This window comes from Chenopodium quinoa, unplaced genomic scaffold, assembly GCF_001683475.1.
Source record: "Chenopodium quinoa cultivar QQ74 unplaced genomic scaffold, ASM168347v1, whole genome shotgun sequence".
NCBI classification, from domain to species: Eukaryota; Viridiplantae; Streptophyta; class Magnoliopsida; order Caryophyllales; family Amaranthaceae; genus Chenopodium; species Chenopodium quinoa.
In genome coordinates, this window is record NW_018742410.1 from 1,451,356 (window position 1) to 1,477,161 (window position 25,806).

Below are 25,806 nucleotides of genomic sequence, written 5' to 3' on the forward strand. Positions count from 1 at the left end.
CAATCAGGGTACGGAGTTGGAAGCACTAATAGAAATAGGTCTTTTTCCGACGGACTGTTTCCGACGGACACGAATTTCCGTCGAAAATCCCATATATTCCGACGGATTTTTATTCCGTCGGAAAATTCCGACGGAATATTTGTACTTTCCGACAGAAAATTTCATCGGAATATAACTTAAAAAAAAAAGAAAAATAAAATGAAATTTCTTTAATAAACCCCAACCCTAACTCTTTTCTCTCTCCTGTGCCCCTTTTCTTTTTCCCCTCATTTCTCTCTCCTGCGCCCCTTCTCTCTTTCTGGTTTCTCTCTCCTCTTCAATTTCTCTTTCTCTCTTCTCTTCCCCTTCCCCTTCTCTTTCTGGTTTCTCGTTCTTTCTCCTCTTCTCTTTCTCCTTCTCTTTCTCAGTTTCTCGCCTCCTTCTTGTCTCTCCTCCGCCCTCTCTTTCTCTCTCTTCTTCATTTCTCTTCTCCTTCTGAGTTCTCCTCTCTTCTCCTTGCGCAACCAACACCACCGCCACCGCCACCATGGAGTTTATTTTGATTATTTTCAAAGTTTTTTAGGCCAAATTCGACCATTAAAAGCCTAGATCTAGACTTTTCATGGCCGAATTTGGCCTTGTTAAACCGTTTTTGTGGTGAAATTCGAGCCCATTTCAATTTAAGGTATGTTTTATGTTTTAATTTTTCGATTTTCTGATTTTTTTTTCTTTGTTTTTTTTTAAAATTTTTGGGTTTTAAGTTGTTGTGTGTGCTTGTGTGATGTGTGGGCTGGTGGTGGGTGGCAATTTGTGAAGGTGGTGGGTGGTTTCGTGGATTCTGGCGTGGGTTAGAGTTGGTTACGATTTTGGTGGTTTTGTGGGTTTGGTGGCGTGGGTTTGGGTGGTGGTTGTGGGTGGACGTCTGTTCTAGATCTGGGTGGTTTCGGGTTTTTTTGGGTAGTTTCGGGTATTTTTGGGTGGTTTCGGGTTTGGGTGGTGGTTGTGGGTGGCCGTTACTTAGGGTTTTGTTGGTTTCGTGGGTTTCGTGGCGTGGGTTTGATGGTGTGGGTTGGTGGTACGGGTTAAGGGGACTGGTGGGTTAAGGTGGGTGGTGTGGGCTGGTGGTTCGGTTTAGAAGCACTAGTGGTGTGGGTGGGTAGGGGGGCAGTCATGGGTTATTATGGGGGCAGGGGGGTATGGGTGGGTAGGGGTGCAGGGTGTGGGCTGGTGGTGGGGGTGGTGGATGGGGCTGTTTTTTTTATTTTTTTTATTAACTTTTCCGAATGAAATTTCCGTCGGAAGGAAGTAGATTCCGGCGAAAAATTCCGTCGGAAGAGGTATATTCCGACGGAATCTTTTTCGTCGGAAAATTGCGACGGACTCTCGATTAAAGTCAAAAACAACGCCGACAGAAATAAATCCGTTGGAAATTCCGTCGGAAAAGGTTAAATTTCCTACAAAGTGTTTTGCGATAGACTGATTCCGACGGAATTCCGTCGAAAGACCATTTTCCGATTGAATTTCCGATGATTCCGATGGTTTTTTCCGTCGGAATCAAGCTGTTTTCTTGTAGTGAAGGTGGCTGTGTTACCCTTGGAGATCGAAACAATCGTCACTGGGAGCCTTGTACCGGTGGTTGCGAAATGCTCTTCTAGGGCAGACGTAAAACACGTCACAACTAATATGGATCTACAATTAATTGTATCGTATTTGTGCCCTAATTTCTCTATTATTTTCATGGTAAAATATAACCCTTATTATTAGCTAATGTACCTAGTCATATATTGTATATGGTTAAGTTTGATGATTTCAATGCTCTAATCTTGTACTATATACACTCTTGTATACTCATTAATATTGACAATATACTAGTAATTAAACTTTCTCTCCTTCTCTCCAACCAAGCTTTCTCATAACTCTATCAGTAAATTGGTAATGACCCCAAATTATGGCCAAGAGTTTGATGACCCTAACAAAGGAGCCACTAATATTTACTTTGCCCTTGGCTAATTCAAGGGTCTTATTGAACTTTACCTTGTCCTTCTGCAATATTCAAGAAGCAATGCTCATCCTTCTAATTTTGTTTTAAGCGTCAAATTAATAACAATCACAATCAAGGTAGACGCTAATGAATTGATTTGAAGGAAATATCTTCAATAATAAATTGGGTTAATCTTGCGTAGTTGCGTATACTCATTGAATTCATCTTGTCCAAGAAAGCGTGGATTAGTTTCGTGTATTGGTTATGTTTATGTTATTTACAGATATGTTGGAATTTAGCAGGCACAGTTACACAATAAAATAACATAATTCCTCCAAATTTTTTGTTGACACGTTTTGGTTCTTACACTATTCATCACAAACTATGTTTTGCCTAACTTTTGTAATTTAAAGGTAAGATAAAACATAGTTAAGTTGGAAATACAAAAAAATTGCCTTTTTGTAACGATTATTTTGTAGTGATTGTACATTCGCTACAATATGCATGTAAGTTTGTGAAATAGTAGAGGAAATTGTATCATTTTACAATCGTCATGGTAATCCCATATAAAATCGATACAAAAAACATAATAACACATGTCCACCCTTTTTTTGCACATTTATAAAATTATGGAAAATCGTAACGTTTACAATTGCCACTAAAACCCAAAAATCGATACAAAAAGCTTTTTCTAAGCTAGATATACAAATAGTGTTTGACAAAGAATACATAATATATGTCATAGCTTATTGATAAAACATTTAATTTTAGAGCTAGAGGTTGTGTGTTTGAATCTTGTAAAGATCATATGTATGATTTTTTTATTTTTTTGAAGAAAATGAGTTCAACATTTATAGCGATTATAATCGCTACGATAATTACCACAATTGGATGTAGTTTTTTGTATCGATTATTGAGGACAGCCCTAGCTACATCGAAAAACACTACTAAAGGCTATGGTAACGGCGGATATTGTATCGAATAACTATTCGTTGGGAAAGCTTTTTGTAGTAAATACAATCTGTACTAAAGGTTAGAATAATCGCCACAAAAAGGTAATTTTCTTGTAGTGTGGATCTTGTTTGAATCGTTTGAATGTAAATTTTATTAACATTTATTTTATTTTTATATAATTTTACAATATTGATTATTAGAGATATTAATTGTTAAAATTGTGTAGTGCATTAGAAAATTAAACGTGATTTAAGAAACATGTTAGCTAAAAACACGGAGGAAGCGTTACAAATAAATAATTGTTACAATTAATTTTATCGAAAATGAATGAAAAATGGAAGTATTGCAATTAATCTGGAACGGAGTTTATAATTAATTAATGATTTAGCTTACGCATAAATAATCAAACATGGTGAAATGAGAATGTGGATACATGAATAAGGAAATTACTTACACTACCACGCACCTACTATTGTTTCATCGCCAATAACATCTTCATCATCTAAAGTAACGATGAGTCGGACAACACACTAAAATGAGTGCATTAATCAAACATTGAAAGAAGATAACACTTATATAGGAACTCTAATAATATAATCGAGAAAATTATTTTATACAACCAAGCACTGTTATTACATTTCTACCATAGATTTTTATATACACCTAGTGCATGGTGTACCCAATAGTTTGTTTGTTTTTTAGTTTTTTTTTTTTCATTAAATGAGCAAAAAAAGTCTTGTGCATATTTTTTTTTTTTTTTACATTTTCATAATCTACATCTAGTTGCACCTAAAAATCATGTGGTAGATAAAAAGTATTAGCTTAGCACAACTCAATTTGTGTTCCCAAATTTTCATAGTAATAGTCAAAACATCTGAAAATAACATTGACTATCGACTTGATGAGCAAGTGAAATACCAGGAACTAGCTTAGAATGCATACGAAAAGTAAGAATACAATTATATCGTCATTAAATGATGTGATCAATATGACGTCATGTAAGTGACGACGTTAATTACAACAAATCTTACACGATGCATGCACATTCATCTACAACGACGACTTCACATTCAAGTCTTCCATTGAATAACTAAAAAAAGTGTTTTCTTTTTTTGTGGATTATAATGTCTTCAAGAAATCTCACTTTATATATGAAAAACATATGGATTGTAGAAAAAGATGGCCAAAGAATTTTCAAATGTAGTGTATTTTTTATCTCCTTCAATGACACATCAATTGGCTGGGTCGAAACTACTAACTTAGGAATTATTTTGTTCAATTAACTTTTACTTATTTCAGAAAAATAATTATAGATATAATCCAAATAAGTTCAGAAAAAATTAGTTTTAACGTAATAAATTTATTTTTTACTTAGAGATTATTTTGTTCAATTTATTTTTACTTAATCATGGACCTTTTAAGAAAATCTTCCAATTTTAATTTGATAGGAATTCAAAAACCTGACTGGAAATTCATCTAGAATCTTTTACTTCCTCCCTTTTTTAAGATGCATCACTTTAGAAAAATTATTGTTTGATAATTTTGCTGTCAGTAAAATTTGAACAACTGTTTGTATAATTGCTATCAATAAATTTATATTTGAACAACCGTACATTTATTGCACGGGATTTAACCTAATTTATTAACTAAATAGAAAAGTGATGCATTTAATTAAAACTTTCATAAATATAGAAAGTGATGCATAAGTAAAATGGTAAAAAGTATATTGAAAGTAAGTGATAATATTTTATAAGCTTCTTATTTTATTTTAGGTACAAGACAATGCAAATATGATAGCTAATTAGTAATTAGCAATACACCGAGTAGTTAAGAAATTTCTTTTGGTCGTGTCAAGGAAAAGAACAAAGAATTTTCTATTGTTTAGTCAAGTCAATTTTCTATTATAGTTTAACTTTAACCAAAAGCAAAGAAATCATTACACTAAGATGAATGTATTATGGCATGGCCATCATTTTAATAATTTTATCTTAACTAAGATGAATAGGTATATTACATGCGTAACGTAACCTTAACTAAATTTCCATTTTCTTTGTTTTTGGTATTAATTACTCCCTCAGTGGCCCCGAGAAGGATGCCTCTTTGGGTATGGCCTATGGGTCCAAAAACCACCATATTTAGAAACAAGCTTTTCTTTTTTTTTTTTTTTTTTTTTTTTTTGTGATGAAGAAAATGAAGGATTCATGACGTAGCCCTTTTGACCCGTAAGACGTAAGCCATATGACATCACTCCCTTAGAAAATCAAAACATTGCCAAAATTGTCACTTATGACTTAATCACCTTTACTAATGTTACTATGTATGACATGGTCCTTGGAGCAACACCAAATAAAATGGATTGGATGTACCTATGCTAGCTACATTAACTACGAAGCAAATTTGATGTGTGTATCCAACGACATATAGATATAAATTTTGATGAATTTCTATTTGACAAATCACCTTCGAAATACTTCCCATCACCGCCCTTAAAAAAAAAAAAGAATGGTAATGGACGTAATCTGGACAATATGTTATTGAAGTGCACTCAAAGTATAACTATAGTGTCATATCCAACAATTTTTCCTATCACATATTTTCATTAAATTTTCATTTAGCATACACAACTTTTTTTTTTTTTTTTTTTTTTTTAGGAAGAGCAAGGCTTAATCATTCATTATAAGAGTATCCATTAGTACAAATGGGGAGACTTCCATAGGAACACTATTCTCCCAAACTTGCTCTACATTAAAAGGAATAAATCTAGCAAGGTTATGAGCCACATCGTTTCCTTCACGCAGCACATGAGACCAGCAGACTTGGTCGAAGGCAGTACTTAGTTGCATAGCGTCACAGAGCACATCATCTAGATCAGTCAAATGTGCTGCACCCTTAGACAGACGGTTGGTTACAACTTAATAGTCGGACTCCACAATGATCTTGTTGCAACCAAATTTCTTGCCAGCTTCAAAGCCCACACAACTGCTTTTGCTTTAGCAACTTCAATTTGCCACCAAGCCCTCCATCTTCTACACGCAGAGAACAACACCTTACCCCTGAAATCACGAGCCACAATTCCAGTTCCCACCCATCCTTCCTCAGTCAAGGACGCATCAGCATTAATCTTTATCCAGCCTTCTAAAGGGGGAACCCAGGTCTTCGAGCTTGAGTGAAAGGGAGCAGCAAGGGAAGTGTAAATCGCCTTCTTATACTTCTCATTTTCTTCCACCCACCTTTGAACACGAGCCACCAACACTGAATTTGGAGTAGTCCTGCCTTGAAAAACCTTCACATTTCGATCTAGCCAGATGCCCCACATCAGATACACACCTAGAATTTTCTTCTCAGTTTGACATCACGCCAGCTCTCAATTAAATTACAGGCTAAGTCCATGCTATCAAAGTTTCGTAGCTCGCCACAATTCAGGTCACTCCAAAGGGCCTGCACTCTATCACATTAAAAAAAAAAAAAACATGCCTCTAGGTTTCTTCCTCCTTCTCACACCAAGGACATATGGCATTTTCAGTCAAGTGGCGGTAAAATAACAAGCTGCGAACAGGTAGTGTCTCGTGCAGAATCTCCACAAAAAGTTCTTAGCTTTCGGCCTCACATTCATCTTCCAAAGATCCACCCAGGCACGTTTCCCAAGGTTATAAATACCTCCCTTAATCCTCATTAAGGGGGATTACGAAAAAACACATTAATTACACACAGTAATAACCGGCTGATCTCGCTAACAAAGCAGATTACCTACATTAAACACTCTCACCTAGAGAGACCCAATCACTTTAATTTCCGCATTAATTACTCCTTAATCAAGTACTAACTTGACCGTTGGAGGCGGAGCTCCCACCACCAGGAGTCTCCGTTATTTTGCAGGTACAAGCGTCCGGTTCCAGTCTCGGAATTGTAACTCTCCCGCAGGACATCAGAAAACCCCGAAACATTTGGCGCCGTCTGTGGGGAGAGTACTTCTGAGATGGCATCCAAGTCTGTACCGACTCCTGAAGAGAGGCGTCCCCTAGACGACCCTCAAGTTCAGTCGGACCATGATACCGAGAGTGAATTTGAAGTTGAAGCTCACACAGCTTCAGACGGGACCCTAAGGGCCCGACGTACCCGTCATACCGAAAGAAGGGAACGGGAACATCTTCAAACTGGAAGTGAGCCAGCAGGCGCACCGCCTGTTCGGCAACAGCCGACTGATGGGTCTGCTCCCATCACAAGGAACGAACTCATGACCTTCATGAGGAACTTCAAGGGAGAGATTCAAGAGTTGATCAACAAGAAGCCGCCTGCTCCAGTCAAGGAGCAGTCGGCTAAGAAACCCTCCACTTCACTGAAGAGGAAGCCAGTTCAAGGGCGAGAGGCGACTCCTCATCCTAAATCTAGGAAGCGGGAGCCACCTGCCCTTGATTTCACAAAATTCCGTTTTCCTACAGGAAATAGGAAACTTGTTCGTCATATTCAGGCGGACGGGTCGAAGCAAACATTCACAGACGCTCGGCTACTGCTAGAGCAGAAGAAGAGTGACCGATTGTCAGAGTCGGCCTCTACTTCAAACTTTCAAGACAGTCTGCGAAATGCCTCGAAGAGGCATACTCAGTCGTATCATGAGAGTCAGTCAGGCGGCACCTCCCGTCAGTCCGGCTTTCATAGCGACCAGGCGGTACCAAACTTACCATTTGTGCCGCAACAACAGTATTTTTTGCAGCCACCTCCGTTTGGTGGACCTGCAGCAAAAAACGTCCAACCTATGGACTGGCAGCTACGGTTGCTTAGACTTGGTGAACAGCCGTCGGCCTTCTCCAAGGAAATTACTGAAGCCGCTCAGCCGGCCAAAGTGAAAAATGTACTAGTAGGCGCCTATGACGGCACTACTAACCCAGAAGACCATCTGATGGCATTCACCAACCTGATGTACCTTCAAGGGTTGGATGATCCCACTTGGTGCAAGTGTTTCCCAGCGACTCTCAAAGGAATCGCACAACAATGGTTCGGCAACCTGCCGACTGGTTGTGTAAATAGCTTCAGGACACTTGCTTTTTTATTCACCTCCAACTTCGCCATGAACATCCCTGCGAAGAAAACGACCCTTGATTTAGGAACAATTCAGCAGGGCGAGAAGGAGGGGCTTCATTCTTACATCAGGCGGTTTAACCTGATGAGAATACAGATTCAAGGGTTACCGGATGAGGTAGCCTATACTGACTTTTTCAGAGGTCTCAAAGACGGGTCTACCTTCAAATTTGATTTGGTTCGAAAGAGGGTGGCGACTCTTCAAGAGGCCTTGATTGAAGCAGAAGCCTATATACAGGCGACTGATCTTTGTACGGTAAAACAGTCGGACGGGAAAAGGTTCGACAAAAGAGAAGGATGACAGAAACAGTCGTCAAACAAAGATGAGAAGAGAAAAGAGGTCTGGGCGGCTGATTCCTCTAAACAGCCGGCCCAGAAAAAGAAAAAAGAATTCAAACCATACTCCCCAAAGTATGCGTTTAACAAAGATAACCAGTTTATCCTAAAAGAAATCAAGGGACGGATCTCAATTGAGAAGCCGGTCCCCATGAAGGGTTCTGCAAACAACCGGAACCAAGATAAATTCTGTGCTTATCATGATGATGTTGGTCATCACACCAATGACTGCATCAGTCTCATGCGGTATCTGGACCGCCTGGCTGAGCAAGGTGATCTTGACACTTATGTCAAGAAATCTACGGGGAACACTTCCTCAAAAAAGCAGTCGACCAAAAAGAATCAACAGGCCGACAGCTCCGATACAGATGATGCAGTCGTCTACACCATTGCAGGCGGCTTCTCAGGAGGCGGCCCCACTATTAGGGGCAACAAAGACAATATCAGGCGGTTAGATGTAAATTCCGTTCACCAAGAACGGCCGTCCAAATATTCATTTCCTGAGATTGTCATCACTGAAGAAGATCTAGGAGGGGTAAGAGGGCCGCATGACGACCCTATCGTTATTGAATGTAAAGTGGCCAACCAGAGAGTTGGCCGAATCCTCATAGATACCGGAAGCTCCTCAGATCTCATCAGTAGCAAATGTCTATCGAAACTAAAATATCAGACTGATTGCATACATCCGGCCTCCCACCCTTTAGTAGGGTTTGGAGGAGGAGGAGTCCACCCACTGGGACGAGTGGATTTACCCATCCGCCTGGGCGAAAAAGGGGAAGGACGACACATGGTAGTCCGGTTCCTGGTAGTAGAAGAACTCTCGGCCTACAACATGATTCTGGGTCGACCAACCCTGAATAATTCCAAGGCTGTTATAATCCCATCTCTTATGCTGCTCAAGTTTGAGAGGGATAATGGAACAGTCGGCTCCCTAAGGGGAGATCAGAGGATGGCCCGAGAGTGCTATCTCTCGGATGTCAAGCCCACTGTTATGGCCACTGGGTCAAGCGGTGAAAAAACAGACCTTGACAATGTCAAGGAGAGTGCGCCTGTTCAAGAAGCAGGCGGCAAGAAGAGAAAGGCATCCCAGACAGGGGCCGCAAGAAAAGAAAGAAAATAGCAATCATTGGCAGAGGAGCGGTCGGATGAGTTCCGCCCTCAGCCGGCTGGTGAGCATGCGGACCTGATCTTAGACGACTCACGTCCTGACCGAACAGTCAAAGTTGGGACGACTGCTCTGAGAGACCTTGGTGACGACTTTCACAAACTATTGAAAGAATACAAGGACATCTTTGCATTCGAAGTCCATGAAATGTCAGGCATTAGTCCTGATCTGGCGGTACATAAACTGGCCGTGGATCCGAAAAAGAAGCCGGTACGGCAAAAGAAGCGGAACCATGGCGAAGAAAGAAGTCAGGCGGCAGCCGCCGAAGTTAAAAAATTACTTGATGCAGGGTTCATTCGGCAATGTTACTTCCCAGACTGGGTTGTAAATGTGGTGCTTGTTAAAAAGCCGAATGGCACCTGGCGAATGTGTGTAGACTACACAGACTTAAACAAGGCGTGCCCCAAAGACAGTTACCCTCTGCCTAAAATTGATAACCTGGTCGACTCAACAGCCGGCCATGCTTTGATGAGCTTTATGGACGCCTATTCTGGTTTCCATCAAATTCCTTTATGGAAGAAAGATCAGGAGAAGACGGCCTTCGTCACTGATCAGGGGTTATACTGTTACACGGTCATGCCGTTTGGTCTTAAGAATGCCCCGGCTACCTTCCAGCGAATGATAAACACTATGTTCTTTGATCAGATTGGGAGAAACGTCGAGGCATACATTGATGATATGATTGTCAAGACTAAACTTCAGAAAGATCATCTGTCGGACCTCCGAGAAACTTTCGCCATACTCAGGCGGCACCATGTCATGCTCAATCCCAAGAAATGTGTATTTGGAGTTGAGTCTGGGAAATTTCTCGGATTCCTTATCAATCAGAGAGGAATAGAGGCGAACCCTGAGAAGGTGCAGGCGGTCATTGACATGCAGTCGCCTCGTACCATCCGAGAGGTTCAGAAGTTAACAGGTTGTCTGGCGGCCTTGGGAAGATTTCTAAGCCGATCAGGCGACAAATGCCTATACTTTTTCCAGGCAATTAAGAAAAAGGCAAGGTTTGAATGGGGGCCGTATGCTGAGGCCGCCTTCCAGAAATTAAAAGTTCACTTGCATTCCTTGCCGAGGCTGGTCAGCCCTTTGCCCAAAGAAGTACTCTACATGTACCTGGTCGTCTCTGATCATGCGTTAAGCGCTGTTCTCCTTGCTGAAAGAGACGACTGTCAGCTCCCGGTCTACTTTGTCAGTCACGTACTGAAAAATGCCGAGTTGAGGTATCCCCTAGTGGAGAAATTTGGTCTTGCACTCTTCATGGCTGTTAAAAAATTGAAGCCCTACTTTTTGGCACATGCAGTCGTCGTGTATACAGACCAACCTATCAAGCGGCCACTTACCATCATGAAATCGTCAGGCCGAATGATCAAATGGGCCATAGAAATACAGAGCCTCGAAGTTACTTTCGAGCCTAGAAAAGCAGTGAAGGGGCAAGCCTTTGCTGACTTTATTGTAGAGATGACTCGTCCTCCTGACTCTCAAGTTCCAGACCAAGTATGGAAGGTATATGTGGACGGAAGCTCTACTTCAAATGGTTGTGGAGCAGGCGTCATATGTCAGTCGCCAGAAGGCGACAGGTACGAGTATGTTCTACGCTTCAGTTTTCAGGCTTCAAACAATGAGGTAGAATATGAAGCTTTACTAGCCGGGATCCGCATGTGCAAGGCGGCAGGGGCAAGAAAAATAGACGCCTGTTCCGATTCACAATTGATAGTGAGTCAGTACAATGGCGAATACGAAGCAACCCATCCGGCCATGATCAAGTATTTACAGGCGGTCCGACAAGCAGTCGGCTCCCTTGAGGATTTCCATCTGATCCAAGTGCCGAGAACAGAAAACAACCAGGCGGATGCACTGTCAAAATTAGCATCATCCGCCTCCTCTGATACTCCTCGAACTGTTTTTTGGGAAGTAATGGAGAAGAGAAGCATCGAGGAAAACCCTATTGGAATCCTAGACAGAAGCTCAACCTGGATGGATTCAATCAGGGCATATCTGACAAACGGTACACTGCCGGATGATCCTCAACAGGCGGCAGCACTGAAAAAACGAGCCACCTGTTTTGAAATGATAAAGGGAGAACTTCACAAAAGGGGGTACCTTCAACCCTTCTTAAAGTGTGTTACTCCAGAAAAGGGACGAGAGATACTAGACGATCTTCACTCTGGTTACTGTGCTTCTCATATAGGCGGTAGGACGCTTGCTCAAAGGGAAAGGCGGCAGGGATACTTTTGGCCTACTTTGGAAGCAGATGCAATGGAGATGGTGAAAAAATGTGACAAGTGCCAAAGGTTTGGCAAACTAATTCATCGTCCGGCTACTGACCTCACTACCATTCATAGCCCACTACCGTTTGCTAAGTGGGGCATGGACATTCTGGGTTCATATACGCCTGCTACAGGCGGAAGGAGGTACATACTTGTTGCCGTGGACTACTTCACTAAATGGGTAGAGGCGGAGGCTGTAAAGGGAATCAAGACGAAAGATGTAATTTCATTCATTTGGAAAAATGTCATCACTCGGTTCGGGGTTCCCATGTCTATGGTTTTTGATAATGGTCCCCAATTTGAGACGCCTGTTCTCAAAAGTTGGTTGGGTGACCAAGGAATTGCAAACTACTTTGCATCTGTCGGCCGTCCACAAGCAAACGGCCAGGTAGAAGCCTTTAATAAAATCATCTCGGACGGTCTCAAGAAAAAGATTGAACGAGCAGGCGGCCTATGGGCGGATGAACTACCACATGTTCTCTGGGCCATTAGGACGACTGAAAAAGGGGTGACTGGAGAAACTCCATTCCTCCTAACTTACGGTGCGGAAGCTGTTCTTCCAATAGAACACTATGAGCCGACTCTTCGAGTAATGCTATATGACGAAGAGGCAAACTGGGAAGCCATGCGCTTGGCATTAGACTCACTTCCTGAAAAGAGGGGCAATGTTGTCTTGCGCCATGAAATCTATCGCCTGAGAATGACTAGATCATACAACAAAAAAGTACACAGGCGTCCACTCAAAGTAGGGGACTTTGTTCTTAGAAAAATGGAAGCAGTTGGTAGGGCTAATGAGTCTGGAAAACTAACTCCCAACTGGGAAGGACCCTACCGAATCTGTGAGGAAGTCAGGGACGGTACCTACCGTCTGGAAACACCAGACGGACAACCGTTGCCTCGAACTTGGAATGTAGATAATCTTAAGAAATATTTCTTTTGAATGATGTAAATAGTCAAGAGCTACTTAATAAAAGTTTGCATACTTACTATTCAATTTTGTATTAAGAGGGGCATGCCGTCTGTACCTTTACAGTCGGCTACTCTCCATTGAGTATTTTACTCTATTTTCAGAGGGGCATGCCGTCTGTACCTTTACAGTCGGCTACTCTCCATTGAGTATTTTTACTCTCTTCAGAGGGGCATGCCGTCTGTACCTTTACAGTCGGCTACTCTCCATTGAGTTTTTCACTCTATCTTCGGAGGGGCATGCCGTTTGTACCTTTACAAACGGCTACTCTCCATTTTCTCACCATATGGGCATGCCGTCTGGACATATAGTCGGCTACTCTCCATAGAAGAGGGCCGACTGGTTCCAAACACACAGCCACCCCCCTTATACTTAGCTAAAAAAGATTAGGGCCTGGCCGACCCTGTTCCTAACAGGCGGCTACCCTCCTCTTACTTAGCACCTACGTTCACCAAGAACTAACCAAGGCCACAGGTCGAATGATCAGACCAGGCGCCAAGCCAACTGATCAAATCTTCAAGACTAATACGACCTGTCCCAACATCATAGGAGGCGTCCGGCGGCATCCCTCCGGATGAAATTCGTCGCAGAGAGCAACTCCCTTTTGGGTGGAACATTGCTCTATAAACTAATTACACGGCACCTATACGACTGTACCCAAGGGCAACCATGTAGCCGTTTTTGAGACAAGGATAACTCTATCACTAACCAAACCAGTGGTAGCAGTTGACATCTGAGTCAGATGACCGCCTGTATTACTTGGGATAAATGCAGGGGGTACCTCTTGAGTTAATAGCCAACAAACATTGGCGAATCAAGGGGTCTAGTCGGCCTCCGCCGCCTGGTACCTCTACTTCTCAAGCAAGAGTGACGGCGACTGAGTAACTCCAACGTTAACTCATAGTCACTCCCTCAAATTTGGTATGGAACCTAAAAGGTTTGAGTAGACCGCCTGTTTTTTGGCAAACAGGGGCACTCAAACCCCTATTCCTACTAGGTAACCTATTGATTTAATAGCCAACAAACATTGGCGAATCAAGGGGATCAGCCGGCCTCCGCCGCCTGGTACCTCTACTACTCAATCTAGAGTGTGACGGAGACTAAGTAACTCCTATGTTAACTTATAGTCACTCCCTCAAACTTAGTATGGAGCCTAAAAGGTATGAGTCGTCCGCCTGTTTTTAGCAAACAGGGGCTCTCAACCACTACTCCTGCTAGGTTAACAAATTATGAGTTAAAAGCCAACAAACATTGGCGAATAAAAGGAAACAACCGGTACCCGCCGCTTGTTATCTCTACTACTCAGTTCCTTGGCGACTAGGTAACACTCATGTTTACTTGGTCAGACCACTTTCCTACTTGGTTAAATTTACAAATGATAGGACCGCCTGCCTAAAAAGGATCCAGACCTTAAAATAGTTCGAATACCGATTGGATAAATGGCCGACTGATCGTCTATCCTGGAAACAGACAACCAGTCGTCCAGGGGCGTAGGCGGCGTGACTAACTATCCGTACCTGTCTGCAACTATCGGCCATGTAAAACAGTCGGTCTAGTGAACAATTGGATATTAGAATATGGAATACTTAGACAAATTTGAGGCAAAACAAAAATTCATTAAAAAGAAGCCGGTCATTAAAGACCGGAAAAATATTCAAAGCCCCGGCCCCCTGGCCGGGTAAATACAAAACAAACGGCACGCAGGCCGTGGAAAGAATACATAAAGCTTAAGAAGGGGGCAGATCTTCAATATTAGCAGTTGCCGCCTGGTCATCACTCTTCTTGCCGGACTCGGCTTCAGCTGCATCCTTTTTTGATGCATTACCCCCAAGCGGTACAAGCGCCACTACCGGCTCCTCCTCCTCCAACGCTTCCTCCAACGCCTCTTCCTCAGCAGCCGCCAGGATCTCTTGATTATATGTATCAGAACACTGGCGGTACGTTTTTTTCCCATGAGGCAAAGTCGGCATTAGGGAAGAGGCGGCCCCAAGTCATGCGCTGGATTTGAGCGGAGTCTTCCATCATCTCCCGGACCAGCTCTTTCTTCTCTTGCTCGGCCTTTTCCGAGAGCTCCTGGGTAAGACTCTTCTCTTGGGTCACCAGGCGTTCCTTTACGTTGGCCAAGGATTTCTCCAAGGCTTCGTATGAGTACATCTTTAGGCGAAGAGGTTTCAGCTCGGCCTTGAGATTGGTGATGGTCGCCTCCAGCTCGCCATTCCTCTTCTGGGCCGCCTCTAACTGAGCCCGAACAGCGGCGGTAGCCTGCGCCTGATAATAAAGAATATCAATGGTCAAAACTTCATTTTGGGCAATTTGAAACATTGCCTTATCACAGTTGGAGGCGGCCATAGCTTTTGCTGCCTTTACCTCTTTGTTCTTCCGGTCAAGCGGCTTGCGAAGGCCGTTCACTCGGAGCAGGGCCTAAGTAAAAAGAAACAGGCGTCAGTTTCCAAACAAAAAATAAAACAGGCGTCCAGAAATTCAAATACTCAAAAATATGCTAAGTATACCTCAGCAAGGACCCCTGCAATCCCGTCTAGGTCAAGGGTGCCGACACCCCTGACCGCCTCCCTTTCAGCTGGAGGAACTTCCCTGATCATAGACTTGGCCATCTCTACCAAGTCAGGCTCCTGAGGGCCGACTGCATCAAGCATAAACAAACGGATTAGACCTAGTAAAAAAGGGAGTGAGTCTAAAATTTACAAGGACAACTTCATACTTCTAGGCGGCCCAGTTGGAGTTTTAGAAGAAGTGGCCGGCTGTTTCTCAGCCGCCACATGTTTCCTGGCAGAACCAGGAGAGCTCGCAACAGTCGTCCTCCGGGCCTTGGGGTCCGGCTGTTGGGAAGATGAAGCTCTTGGAGCACCCGTCTAAAAAAGAAAAAAAAAAGTCAGTATATGCATAAACACAACTCCAAAAAGAGGGTGAAAGGTTTGGAGCTCACCAAGGGTGCCCCCTTCTTGGGGAGTCGGTTGAAGCTTGTTGCATGATGGAGGCCCGCAACATGGCCGTCGCAGTCTTGGAAGCGGTGATTTTGCTCATGGCGTCAGCTGCAAAAACAAACAGCAAAGTTAATAAAAGTCATAACAAGAAATGTATGGAACAACAGAGTATTCGACAGGCCGACTACCTCTTGAGCACCGACTGCTGAGGCCACAGGCGGTAAAAAAGTACTCGTCGTAGATCCATTTGAAGCTCGGGACGCAGTGCAGGGGTACTTGCTCTCGTACCCCTGAAGTAGAGTCGACCCTCGACTCTACTTTAAAGAGTCCTTTATCAAGGATCTCTTTCTTAGCCTTGGGGGGAACAGGCGGCATGCTACGGCCGCCTGCAAGAAGGGGCGGATTCCTGTTCCACCTATTGAAGCGCTTGTTCAGCTCAGTGTCTGAACTCTCAATGATGAGGAAGGTGCTCCGCCAGTCCTTCCACTTGTTTGCTTTACCTCTCGTCATGAGGTAGCCCCTGTGGCTTGTCAATTGATACCAGCCGGTACCGCCTGTCTTAGGGGTCTGGCTGAGATAGTTCATATGGGCGAAAGCCTCGAAGCTCGGCTCCACCCCGTGCAGTTCGCACCCGGCCACATAGCCGAGTACGTTGACCCAGGAGGTTGGGGCTAACTGCCATAACCCCAACTCATACCCATCCAAGATCCGCTGAACAGTCGGATGTAATGGGAAGCGCAACCCTGCCTTGATGGCCACCTCGTAGCAGCCAAAGCAGGCGCTATCATAACTGGTACCAGCCGGCCAGACGACTGTGTCTTCTGGATCCGGCACAAACACTAGAAAGTCGGGGCCCATGGTGTGGTTTGCAATAAAGCTCTCCACTTTCTCTTGCATGGCTGTGATCCGGCCCCGAGGTACCGTGCAGTAGTAGGGGGTATTTTGCTCTCGGTAAGAGGCGGATGGCTCCGCCCAATTGTCCCCCTTCTCAACTGCGTGAGAAAGTCTCGCCTCTTGCAGGCGGCTGTTTTTCTCTTCTGTGTCCAAAGAAGCATGGCCAGAAGAGCTTGACTCGGAATCGTCCTCTGACGAGTCCGAAGAGGACGACTCCTCCCCTCTCCCGGAGGGGCCCGCCTCCTCTCTTTGAAAAGGAGCAGAATTGTTAACTGTTAAATGGGAAGGGGTCACTATGACTCCTCCCTCAGAATTGTCGGCTTTCAGGCCGCCTTGTTTCACTTCCACATCTGGCGCCTGGTCAGATGTTTCACTAAGCGGCACCCTGTGGGAGGAGCCGTCTGAATTTGAGATCCTAGCAGTCTTTTTCGTTCTGGCCATCCTGCTCTGCATAGACACAGATACAGTCGGACTTTGTATAAAGGGCAAAGATGGGTCCGGAAAAGGGCAGGCGGCACTCCTAGTCCTAGATTCAGCCGTCCCCGGTGACCGGCTGATCACTAACCTAGGTCGTGTCGTGTGCTTCCGTGGTGCCATTTCAAAAAATAAAAAGAAAATTAAGAGTAAGAGAACCGACAGTTACCTGAACGAGTGACGATTGATGAAGTGCTGAAAATCCTGTGCAGTCGGCTTGTCAGAACAGGCGGTAGGCAGAAAAGGTCCAAAATGTCAGAGCAAGTTCAGGGGTCCGAATGTTCTCTCTCAAAGTTCTCAAGTGTGAAAATGACTCAAGACAATCCTCCCTTATATAGGCGAAGTGAGAAGGCGAAGGGTCACTTTCAGAATTCAAAATTTGGGCGGGAAAATCTCTCGGCCTTTCGCCGACTGACACCTGTAGAAGGTCGTCGCCTGTTACAGTGCGACACCTGTCACAGGTAACACGTGACCAGTCACGTGCCACCTGTGAGGGGCAAATGATTAGGGGATTTTGCTCCCACCAATCGGAATGCGCCACGTGGGCCAATCAGGTCCTGCCAAGTGTCCCCCAGTTGGAACTGTCAGGGCTTGCCACGTGGCACGCGCTTATTCGTCCACCTTGGACCTATTATGTCATGACATGTGGCATACTCCATGCCTAATGGAGAAACCGGCCACCCAGGCCCAACTTCCGAGGGAAGCCCAATCAGCCCTAGGTTAACCTAAACCTAGGATGGGCACGTTTCCCAAGGTTATAAATACCTCCCTTAATCCTCATTAAGGGGGATTACGAAAAAACACATTAATTACACACAGTAATAACCGGCTGATCTCGCTAACAAAGCAGATTACCTACATTAAACACTCTCACCTAGAGAGACCCAATCACTTTAATTTCCGCATTAATTACTCCTTAATCAAGTACTAACTTGACCGTTGGAGGCGGAGCTCCCACCACCAGGAGTCTCCGTTATTTTGCAGGTACAGGCGTCCGGTTCCAGTCTCGAAATTGTAACTCTCCCGCAGGACATCAGAAAACCCCGAAACAAGTATAATATGGGTTACTCCGTTTCCTTACAAGCGGCCACACGATGTAGTAAGTCACACGAAGAAACACGGTGAGTATTTTTAATGGCTTGTATTTTAAAAAGCCAACATTTTATCTATAAATTTTGCGTATTCATTATATTAATGATTTAAATTATACACTGATATGACAAGTGTGAAATTAAAAGTTATATATATATATATATATAATAATTGAGAAAATACAACAAATGTATTATATACTTCCTCCGTTTTTTTATAGTTGCAACACACACTTTATCACGGTATTTAAGAAAAGTGGAGGATTTCACATGATATAATACACATAAAATGAGGTTAAGAGGCTGTTAGGAGTATAATCAAGTGAGCCATGAGTTTTGAATAAAGGTAATAATACAATTTTCACCATAAAAACATTCCTTTTATAGTGTGTTGCCGAAACTATTGTGACATTTCCATTTTAGAAAAGTGTTGCAACTATAAAGAAACAGAGGAAGTATGTATTTATACAATCAACTAGATTAGTCACTCCAGATTATCTATAATTAAGTCAACTTTACAAAGAAGTGATTGTCGGGTAAATCTTTCGCAGTTGTTAATAGCGAGACTAGATATAATTACGAGAAAATACAAGTTTATTTCCTTGATAAAGAAATTTTGTTTATCAAATGGAAAAAATGTAAATAAATCAATAGCTTTTTGTCATATAAGGATCCCACAATTTTTGATTTATTTACCAAAATGCCATGCTGATTAGACAAAGTGGCAAAAATGTAAATAAATCTACAAACTTGTTGATTTATTAACAATTTTGCCACTTGATAAACAAATTTGATAAAATGGGGCTTCTTCTATAATTAACGTAGTACAAGTATATTACGGAGTACTTCTGAATGTTGTAATTTTGTTTAGGGTGTAATTAATGCTAAAACGTTTAGCACTTTTCTTAAAAAAAAAAATGTGGGAAGAAAAACGTTGATTGACCTAGTATTTTCATGCTTGACTTTCAAACAAATGTTGGACACGCATTGGACACATTTTTATGTCTTCTAAAGTCGTTGCTGCTCCACGCCTCCACCTTAGAATTGCAGTACTATTAATTACCCATTTTCTCTTTTTCTTTAATACTTGAAGACATTTATGCACTATTTCCTGGGGGTTTACAGTTTACTAGTCAAAATTTTTTATGTTTTCTCTATAACTCTTCTACTATATAAACACTTACAAAGTGGCTTAAAGCATTCACATTATAATTATCCAATACTTTTATAATAACTCAACATTATTATATATTTTAATTTAACCACCTCTTTCAAAAATCCTTTAAGCTGGATTACTTCACCTGTATGGAGTCATCATCTAATTGGGTTCTTGACACTTCCTTTGGTTTTAATCTTAACCTTAATCTTTGTAACACCTCGGAAATCGATGACAAGATACACAAGGATGAGGTTGGTCGTTTATAGTGTCTAACTATCGTGTTTTTGTTAGTTTGAGACCGTTAGCTTCAGTTTTAAACTTATTTTTTCTGAACTTATAGCTGTTACAATGATAACAGACTAGTCCTAATATTTGTTTTTATTTGTGCTACTATCTAATGTTATTATGTGTAATTTATCAATTTAAAACAGAGGAAAAGTGGGAATTTAGAAGAGGAGCTGAACAGGATGAACAATGAGAACAAAAAGCTCACAAAACTGTTGGCATCCATGTGTAAGAATTACAGTGTGTTGCAAAACCAGCTGATAGGCTTGATTAGTCCGAGTTCGAAAGGCGAAAATGAGCAAGATCAGAATCCAAAGAAGAGGAAGTTCTTTGAAACAATGGATTGTGGAATACAGGGGAACACTGAGCAAAGTTGTATTAGCTATGATGATTCATTAAAAAGAGTAAGGCTTCTTAGCAGCAAGCCTAAGATCACTAATAAAATGTTGATTCGGACCGATATATCGGATACAAGCTTGGTATGTCCATTAGTTTCATCACTATTAATTCATAATTTCTTAGCTTGATCACAAGACATATACAATATGCACCTCTGTTTCAATAAAATCCTTTTCAGTTTTTATTACAAAGACACTCGTACGAGTAGCTAAACATCGAGATAAATCTAATAAAATTCTACGTTATACAGAGTAATGTTTTTGCTACTGTTATTTAATGACAAATTCCAACAAGTAACAACCTAAGTGGAGGGAATATGTAGTTTACACTGCTATTGATGATTATGATTATGAGATTTTAATTACTAATTTTCTGTTGATTTGTGTTGCTAATTAGATAGTGAAGGATGGATATCAATGGAGGAAATACGGGCAGAAAGTAACAAGAGATAATCCGTCTCCTCGAGCTTACTATAAATGTGCTAATGCTCCTGAATGTCCAGTAAAAAAGAAGGTATGTTGTCACCATTTTTGAAAGATTTACAGATTTTATGGCGGTAAAGGAGTAAATTTCACAAGTGAAAAAATGAAGATTAAACTAGTGTATAACATTGAAGGTCATCTCTTCAAAATAACAAATAACTTCTAAATCAATTCTTTATATTACATTGTATAAGAGTATTTCTTGTCACGTAATGGAAAATCTAATTTAGGTTTCTCTAGAGTTTAGAATCAGTCTTACCATAAAATTCTCTAATGCACGTTTTTAATCTGAATGATTGACTTTAAAAGAAGGTAAAAAACTCGAAGATAGAACCCAAAACACGTACAAAAACTCGAAACTAAAAACTCATGTATACAGCCATAGAGGTCTCTTATGAACTTTTTAACTCTACTGATCAAGGCTATAGAGCACAAATTCTTGACTGTCTTAGCTAGCTTCTCAAAGTCAACAATGCCTTTCAGATTTTGTTGACTATGACAACTGACAGCCATCTCCCAAAGGACATAGGCAAATAGGCCTTGATAGTTTGATTAAGCCATTCCTTTTTTATTAGATGATCAGAAGCTTATTCCGCTGCTTTTTTTGGAAAATTTGTGTTAAAATCCATAATAATGTCTACATTCTTAGAATTTGTTCTTTTTACCAACCATTAGGTGTTTTGGTCTGATTTTTTTTTTTTTAAGATTTGGTTTGGTTTGATATATGATGTCATGGTCTAACTAAATTTCTATTGTAAATTTGCAGTTGTATAAGAAACAACATTTTTTGTGTAAAAAAAAAAAAAAAACAATCCAACATTTTAACATGGAATCTTAATAAATGTGGAGTATATTTTTTTCCAAATAGCTAACTTATTATATTGTAATTATTAATGCACGATTAGAATTAATTAGTAACTAGGGTGGCTAACGTGCACGATGTGCACACCATAACTTTCCATATCCAGGAAGCTCTTTCAGTTTGACCTTATATCACACATTTAGATGTTGACATTATTAATGTGTTAAAAAATGTAAACAAATATTTTTGAAGGTATAAATGTTCCCACACTATTCTCAAACTTTAATTAAAAATAAAATAAAATAACATTAATGAGGATAAACATTTTAGAGGGTATAATTGTCCAAACAATTCATAAGATTTATCTCAAAAAGAATTAAGAGGGGCTGTTTCTCCGTGCTTGCATGATTTATAAAATTATTAATCAAGCTAAGCCAAACTCTATTACCAAAAAAATACTCTTGATTAGGGAAGTCTTCTCTAAGTCTGACTCAAGCCAAACCCTTAACCTTATCTTCATATGTATTAAAGTTAAAGAGGGTAAACAAGTGTCTATCCTTATTCCTTAGTGCTACATAAATGCGCCTGCGTCCTAGGCCTTCTAGCTAGCGACGTATCTAACCCTCTAGCTTAGTTTGAATTCAAAGATGAAAGTATTTATCACTTCAATAGGACCACTAGTTCACTACTATATAGCACCATGCCACACACTCAAATATAGTGTATGTACGTCTACGTATTATACTTCAATCTCAATAGTAGTAATTACAAGTTACAACAATACAACATGAATTATTTTATATTATATTATAAATAATGATAATGTTTTTAATTAAAACTTGTTTGCATGTAATTAAAAACAGGTGCAAAGAAGTGCAGATGATCCAACTATCTTAGTAGCAACATATGAAGGTGAACACAATCATCCTCAACCAAATTCAAGGGATCAGTTAGATCAACATGTTTTGTTAAGCTCAAGTCAATCTGTAAATGATAACGCCGTAATACGATCTCCTAGTAACATCCCTACTCTAAACCTTGATTTGATCAACCATAATTATTCCAACAACACGGAGAAAACGAACGCCATCGAATCAAAAGTCGACACGAAGGCGTTGCAGAGATTACTGGTAGAGCAAATGGCATCTTCATTGACTAAAGATCCTTCCTTTACTTCAGCATTAGCAGCTGCCATTTCTGGAAAAGTATCAGAAAATAACTATTGTGAACGATGGCTATAAATTATAAGCTACGTACGTAGTATATTACTATAATTAGAATAATAGAACTTTTGTGTATAAATTTTAGACGGTATGTGTAGTACTGTATACGGTATCTCATTATTACTTTATTGCATTTCAAGATTGTTTCTTTTAAAACGGTGTCGGTATGTGATTCCATAAGCAGGTTAATAAAATGAGAAGGATAAAAAGAAAAACATGTGCAAAAGTATTAATGTTGAAAAATAGACCTTCCAAATACCACCACATGTAAATGTCCCACATTGGTTGAAGAAGAGAGAGTTAATCACTTTATAAGACTAAGGGACTATTCCTCCTATTGTCATATGGTTTTGGGATGGAACCTCCTTTAGACTTGTGAAATGACTCTTTCTCTAGGTTTGTGGGTGCGGCCCAAACCCGTATTTAACATGGTATCAGAGCCAGACCCACGATATGGGACCCTAAATGACTAAAGTTCACTTGGCCATGAGTAGGTCCATGTGAGGGGGAGTGAAGAAGCACTCTAGCACGAAAAATCACATGAGACAAAGTTCAAAAGGGACCTTACATTTGAGGGGGAGTGTTGAAGAATAGACCTCCCAAATACCACCACATGTAAGTGTCCCACATTGGTTGAAGAAGAGAGAGTTAATCACTTTATAAGATTAAGGGACTATTCCTCCTATTGCCATATGATTTTGGGATGGAACCTCCTTTAGACTTGTGAAATGGACTTTTTTTCTTGGTTTGTGGGTGCGGCCCAAACCCGTATTTAACAATTAAATATGCATATTTTTTTCCACGGTTCATAATTGATTTTTGAGCTAATAAAAATATCTCAATTTTTCCCCAAATCCCTACTACTACTAGTCTACTACATACCCTTGCTTTAACAAATGAATTTTCTCATGTTTTTAATTTCATCCTTCATTTTGCTTGCATTGCTCTGCACAAGGCCCCTGTAGAGGAAAAGCTTTATCCTAGCGAATAGAAGATGCTCAGCTCCGCACAACATAGGGATTGGCACTATTCTTACTCTACGATCCCTTCAATTCTTTTCATTCTTTCCCCTTTGACTATATTTATCCCACAAAAAAAAAAAAAAAAATTAAAAAAAAAAAAAATCATATTTAAATAGATCAGATGAACCAAAAGGATAACTTAGAGAGTATATATTAGTGTTATGTAAGAATATATATTGAGATAACTATTAAAATTGGACAGTTATTCCATCAAAGTATCAATATAAAAAAGAATAAAAACAAAAAAATTATAGGATATAAATGTAGTTGCTTGTCAAAAAAAAATCTAGTTGCTAGTCAAATTAAAGCTAGTTAGTTCGTTCTCAAAGATCACAATAGTCAAATGATTAAGTTATTGTGTTGGTGGGGAAGAAATAAATGAGAGTAACATTCACGGAGCTCATTTGGTCGACACTGCTCGTATTGTACTAGGGTTTCTAAGATCTTTGCATTTCTTATCCATCTATCCTTGTAAATATAAAGACATCGTTGAATATGGTATGTAAGCTTTTAAAGTTGGTGATTGTAGCTTTCTCAAAAATTTCACGGTTTTCTTTTCTAGGAGTCGGTAACCCTTGAAATTGATCGGTTTGGAGTAACAAACAACACTCCATCCAATCCGCGTACACCTTTGACATAATTTAAAAGATTGGCATGAAGTTACGGATATTAATCAATGAAAGGAAATTTACGAAGTATTTGTACTCCGTACAATTCAGCTTATTGTACTCCGATCCGTATAAGTTGTACTTAATGGAGTTAACACGTGTACAATACAATTAATTGCATATATACAAATTTATGTACAATTTCATTTCCAACATCATTGAAATGAACATCAACTAATAGTTGTATCAGTTATCGATCATACAAACTTATGTACTTTTTTTAAGGAAACAAACTTATCTTATGTATGTACTAATTCATTCTCATTATCACCATTTGCAGCCACTTATCAAACGAGTCGTGATAAAACTTTTTATGTATTGTTATAAATATTGAAAGCTCCTCGACACTACTGGTATATAAAATGTCGAAAAGACTTTAATACTTCATAAAATTGAATTCAATGATGAACTAATTAACATTTTCTATACTCGTGTATGGTTCATACACGGAGTAGCTAGCCGAATACCTTGACTTAAAAAATCAAACATTTCATGATAATAACTTAAGTTTTCTAAAATTTCAAGGTCTATTGTCTTCAAATTCAGTCTTAAGTCCTCTTCCCATTCTTCCCCACAATAAATAAGTGCATTTCATCATTTGTGACATCATAATAATTATATTTAATATTATTTCATTTTTTGGATTCAAAATTAGTTCCATGGATTCTTCATACATTATTTAAAGTCAAGAGTGACGAATTTGTTGGGTAGCAACAAGTTTCTATGAGAGAGATTCAAAGGAAATCTTAGTTGTTTGGTTTTAATACTGTTTCGGGTGAAAACAATGGGACCTTGCCGAAGGTCCGCTGAAACGGAGAAGACTGGATTCGGTCCAAGTTATGTTGGGCCGAAGGTTTCCTGCACAGTAAACACACGTAAACTAGCCTCGGGGGTGTTGCCGAGGAAGGCCCCTCCGATGCTAAAGTCAGTACAATGTGTAGAAAGAGAACACTATGCAAGAGAATTTGTTGCTTGAGGCTTTATTTGAGTATATGAGAAGATATGAATCTATGAATGTATATATGAATCTATGAATTTTGATGGCTTTTATACCTCTTCATACATGGAGAAGTTGGGCCTTAGCCCAATTGGCTTGCTTTGAGGGCTGACCTTTGACTTTTACACAATTGGAGAGTTGAACCTTGACCTTGGGCTTTTAATTGGATCATTTAATGCCTAGGCCCAATTGGACTGAATTGGACCCAAACAACTTGCCCCCCAGACCCGATTTGGAAGGATGACGGGTCGGGTTTGATTTAATTCAGAAAAGGAGGGAAGTAAATGATTTAATTAATCCAAAAATTTGAATTTAAACCGTAATTAATGAGATAACAACGGTTAAGGCGGATGATTGTGGAAGTTGGACGGATAATGGGCAGTTTAATCGAAGGTCGTGTGTTTAACGGTTACTTAGTGGGGTATTTAAGAGAAATTGAAACGCGGACTCCCCGTATTCCCATTCCTGGAGATATAAACAGAGGCGCGTCATCTCTCCTCACTTATTCACCAACACAAACCCAGAATTCTCGAGAGAAACCAAGAACCCGCATCAAAACTTCGCAAATTCCCCGAGCATTAAGCTTAGAAACTGAGACTTGCCACTACGAACTCGTAAATCGGCAACTTTCGCTTCAGATTAAGGT

At 40.6% G+C, this 25,806-nt stretch overlaps 1 protein-coding gene across 1 annotated transcript; it reads left to right on the forward strand.

Moving 5' to 3' along the window:
- The first annotated feature begins 19,217 nt into the window (after window positions 1–19,217).
- On the forward strand, window positions 19,218–22,688 carry LOC110705979 (probable WRKY transcription factor 40). The gene is made up of 4 exons (XM_021883905.1): window positions 19,218–19,533; window positions 19,714–20,046; window positions 20,363–20,479; window positions 22,114–22,688. The coding sequence occupies exons 1-4, from the start codon at window positions 19,429–19,431 to the stop codon at window positions 22,489–22,491; spliced, it is 933 nt and encodes a 310-aa protein (XP_021739597.1). The 5' UTR covers window positions 19,218–19,428; the 3' UTR covers window positions 22,492–22,688.
- The last annotated feature ends 3,118 nt before the right edge of the window (window positions 22,689–25,806 follow it).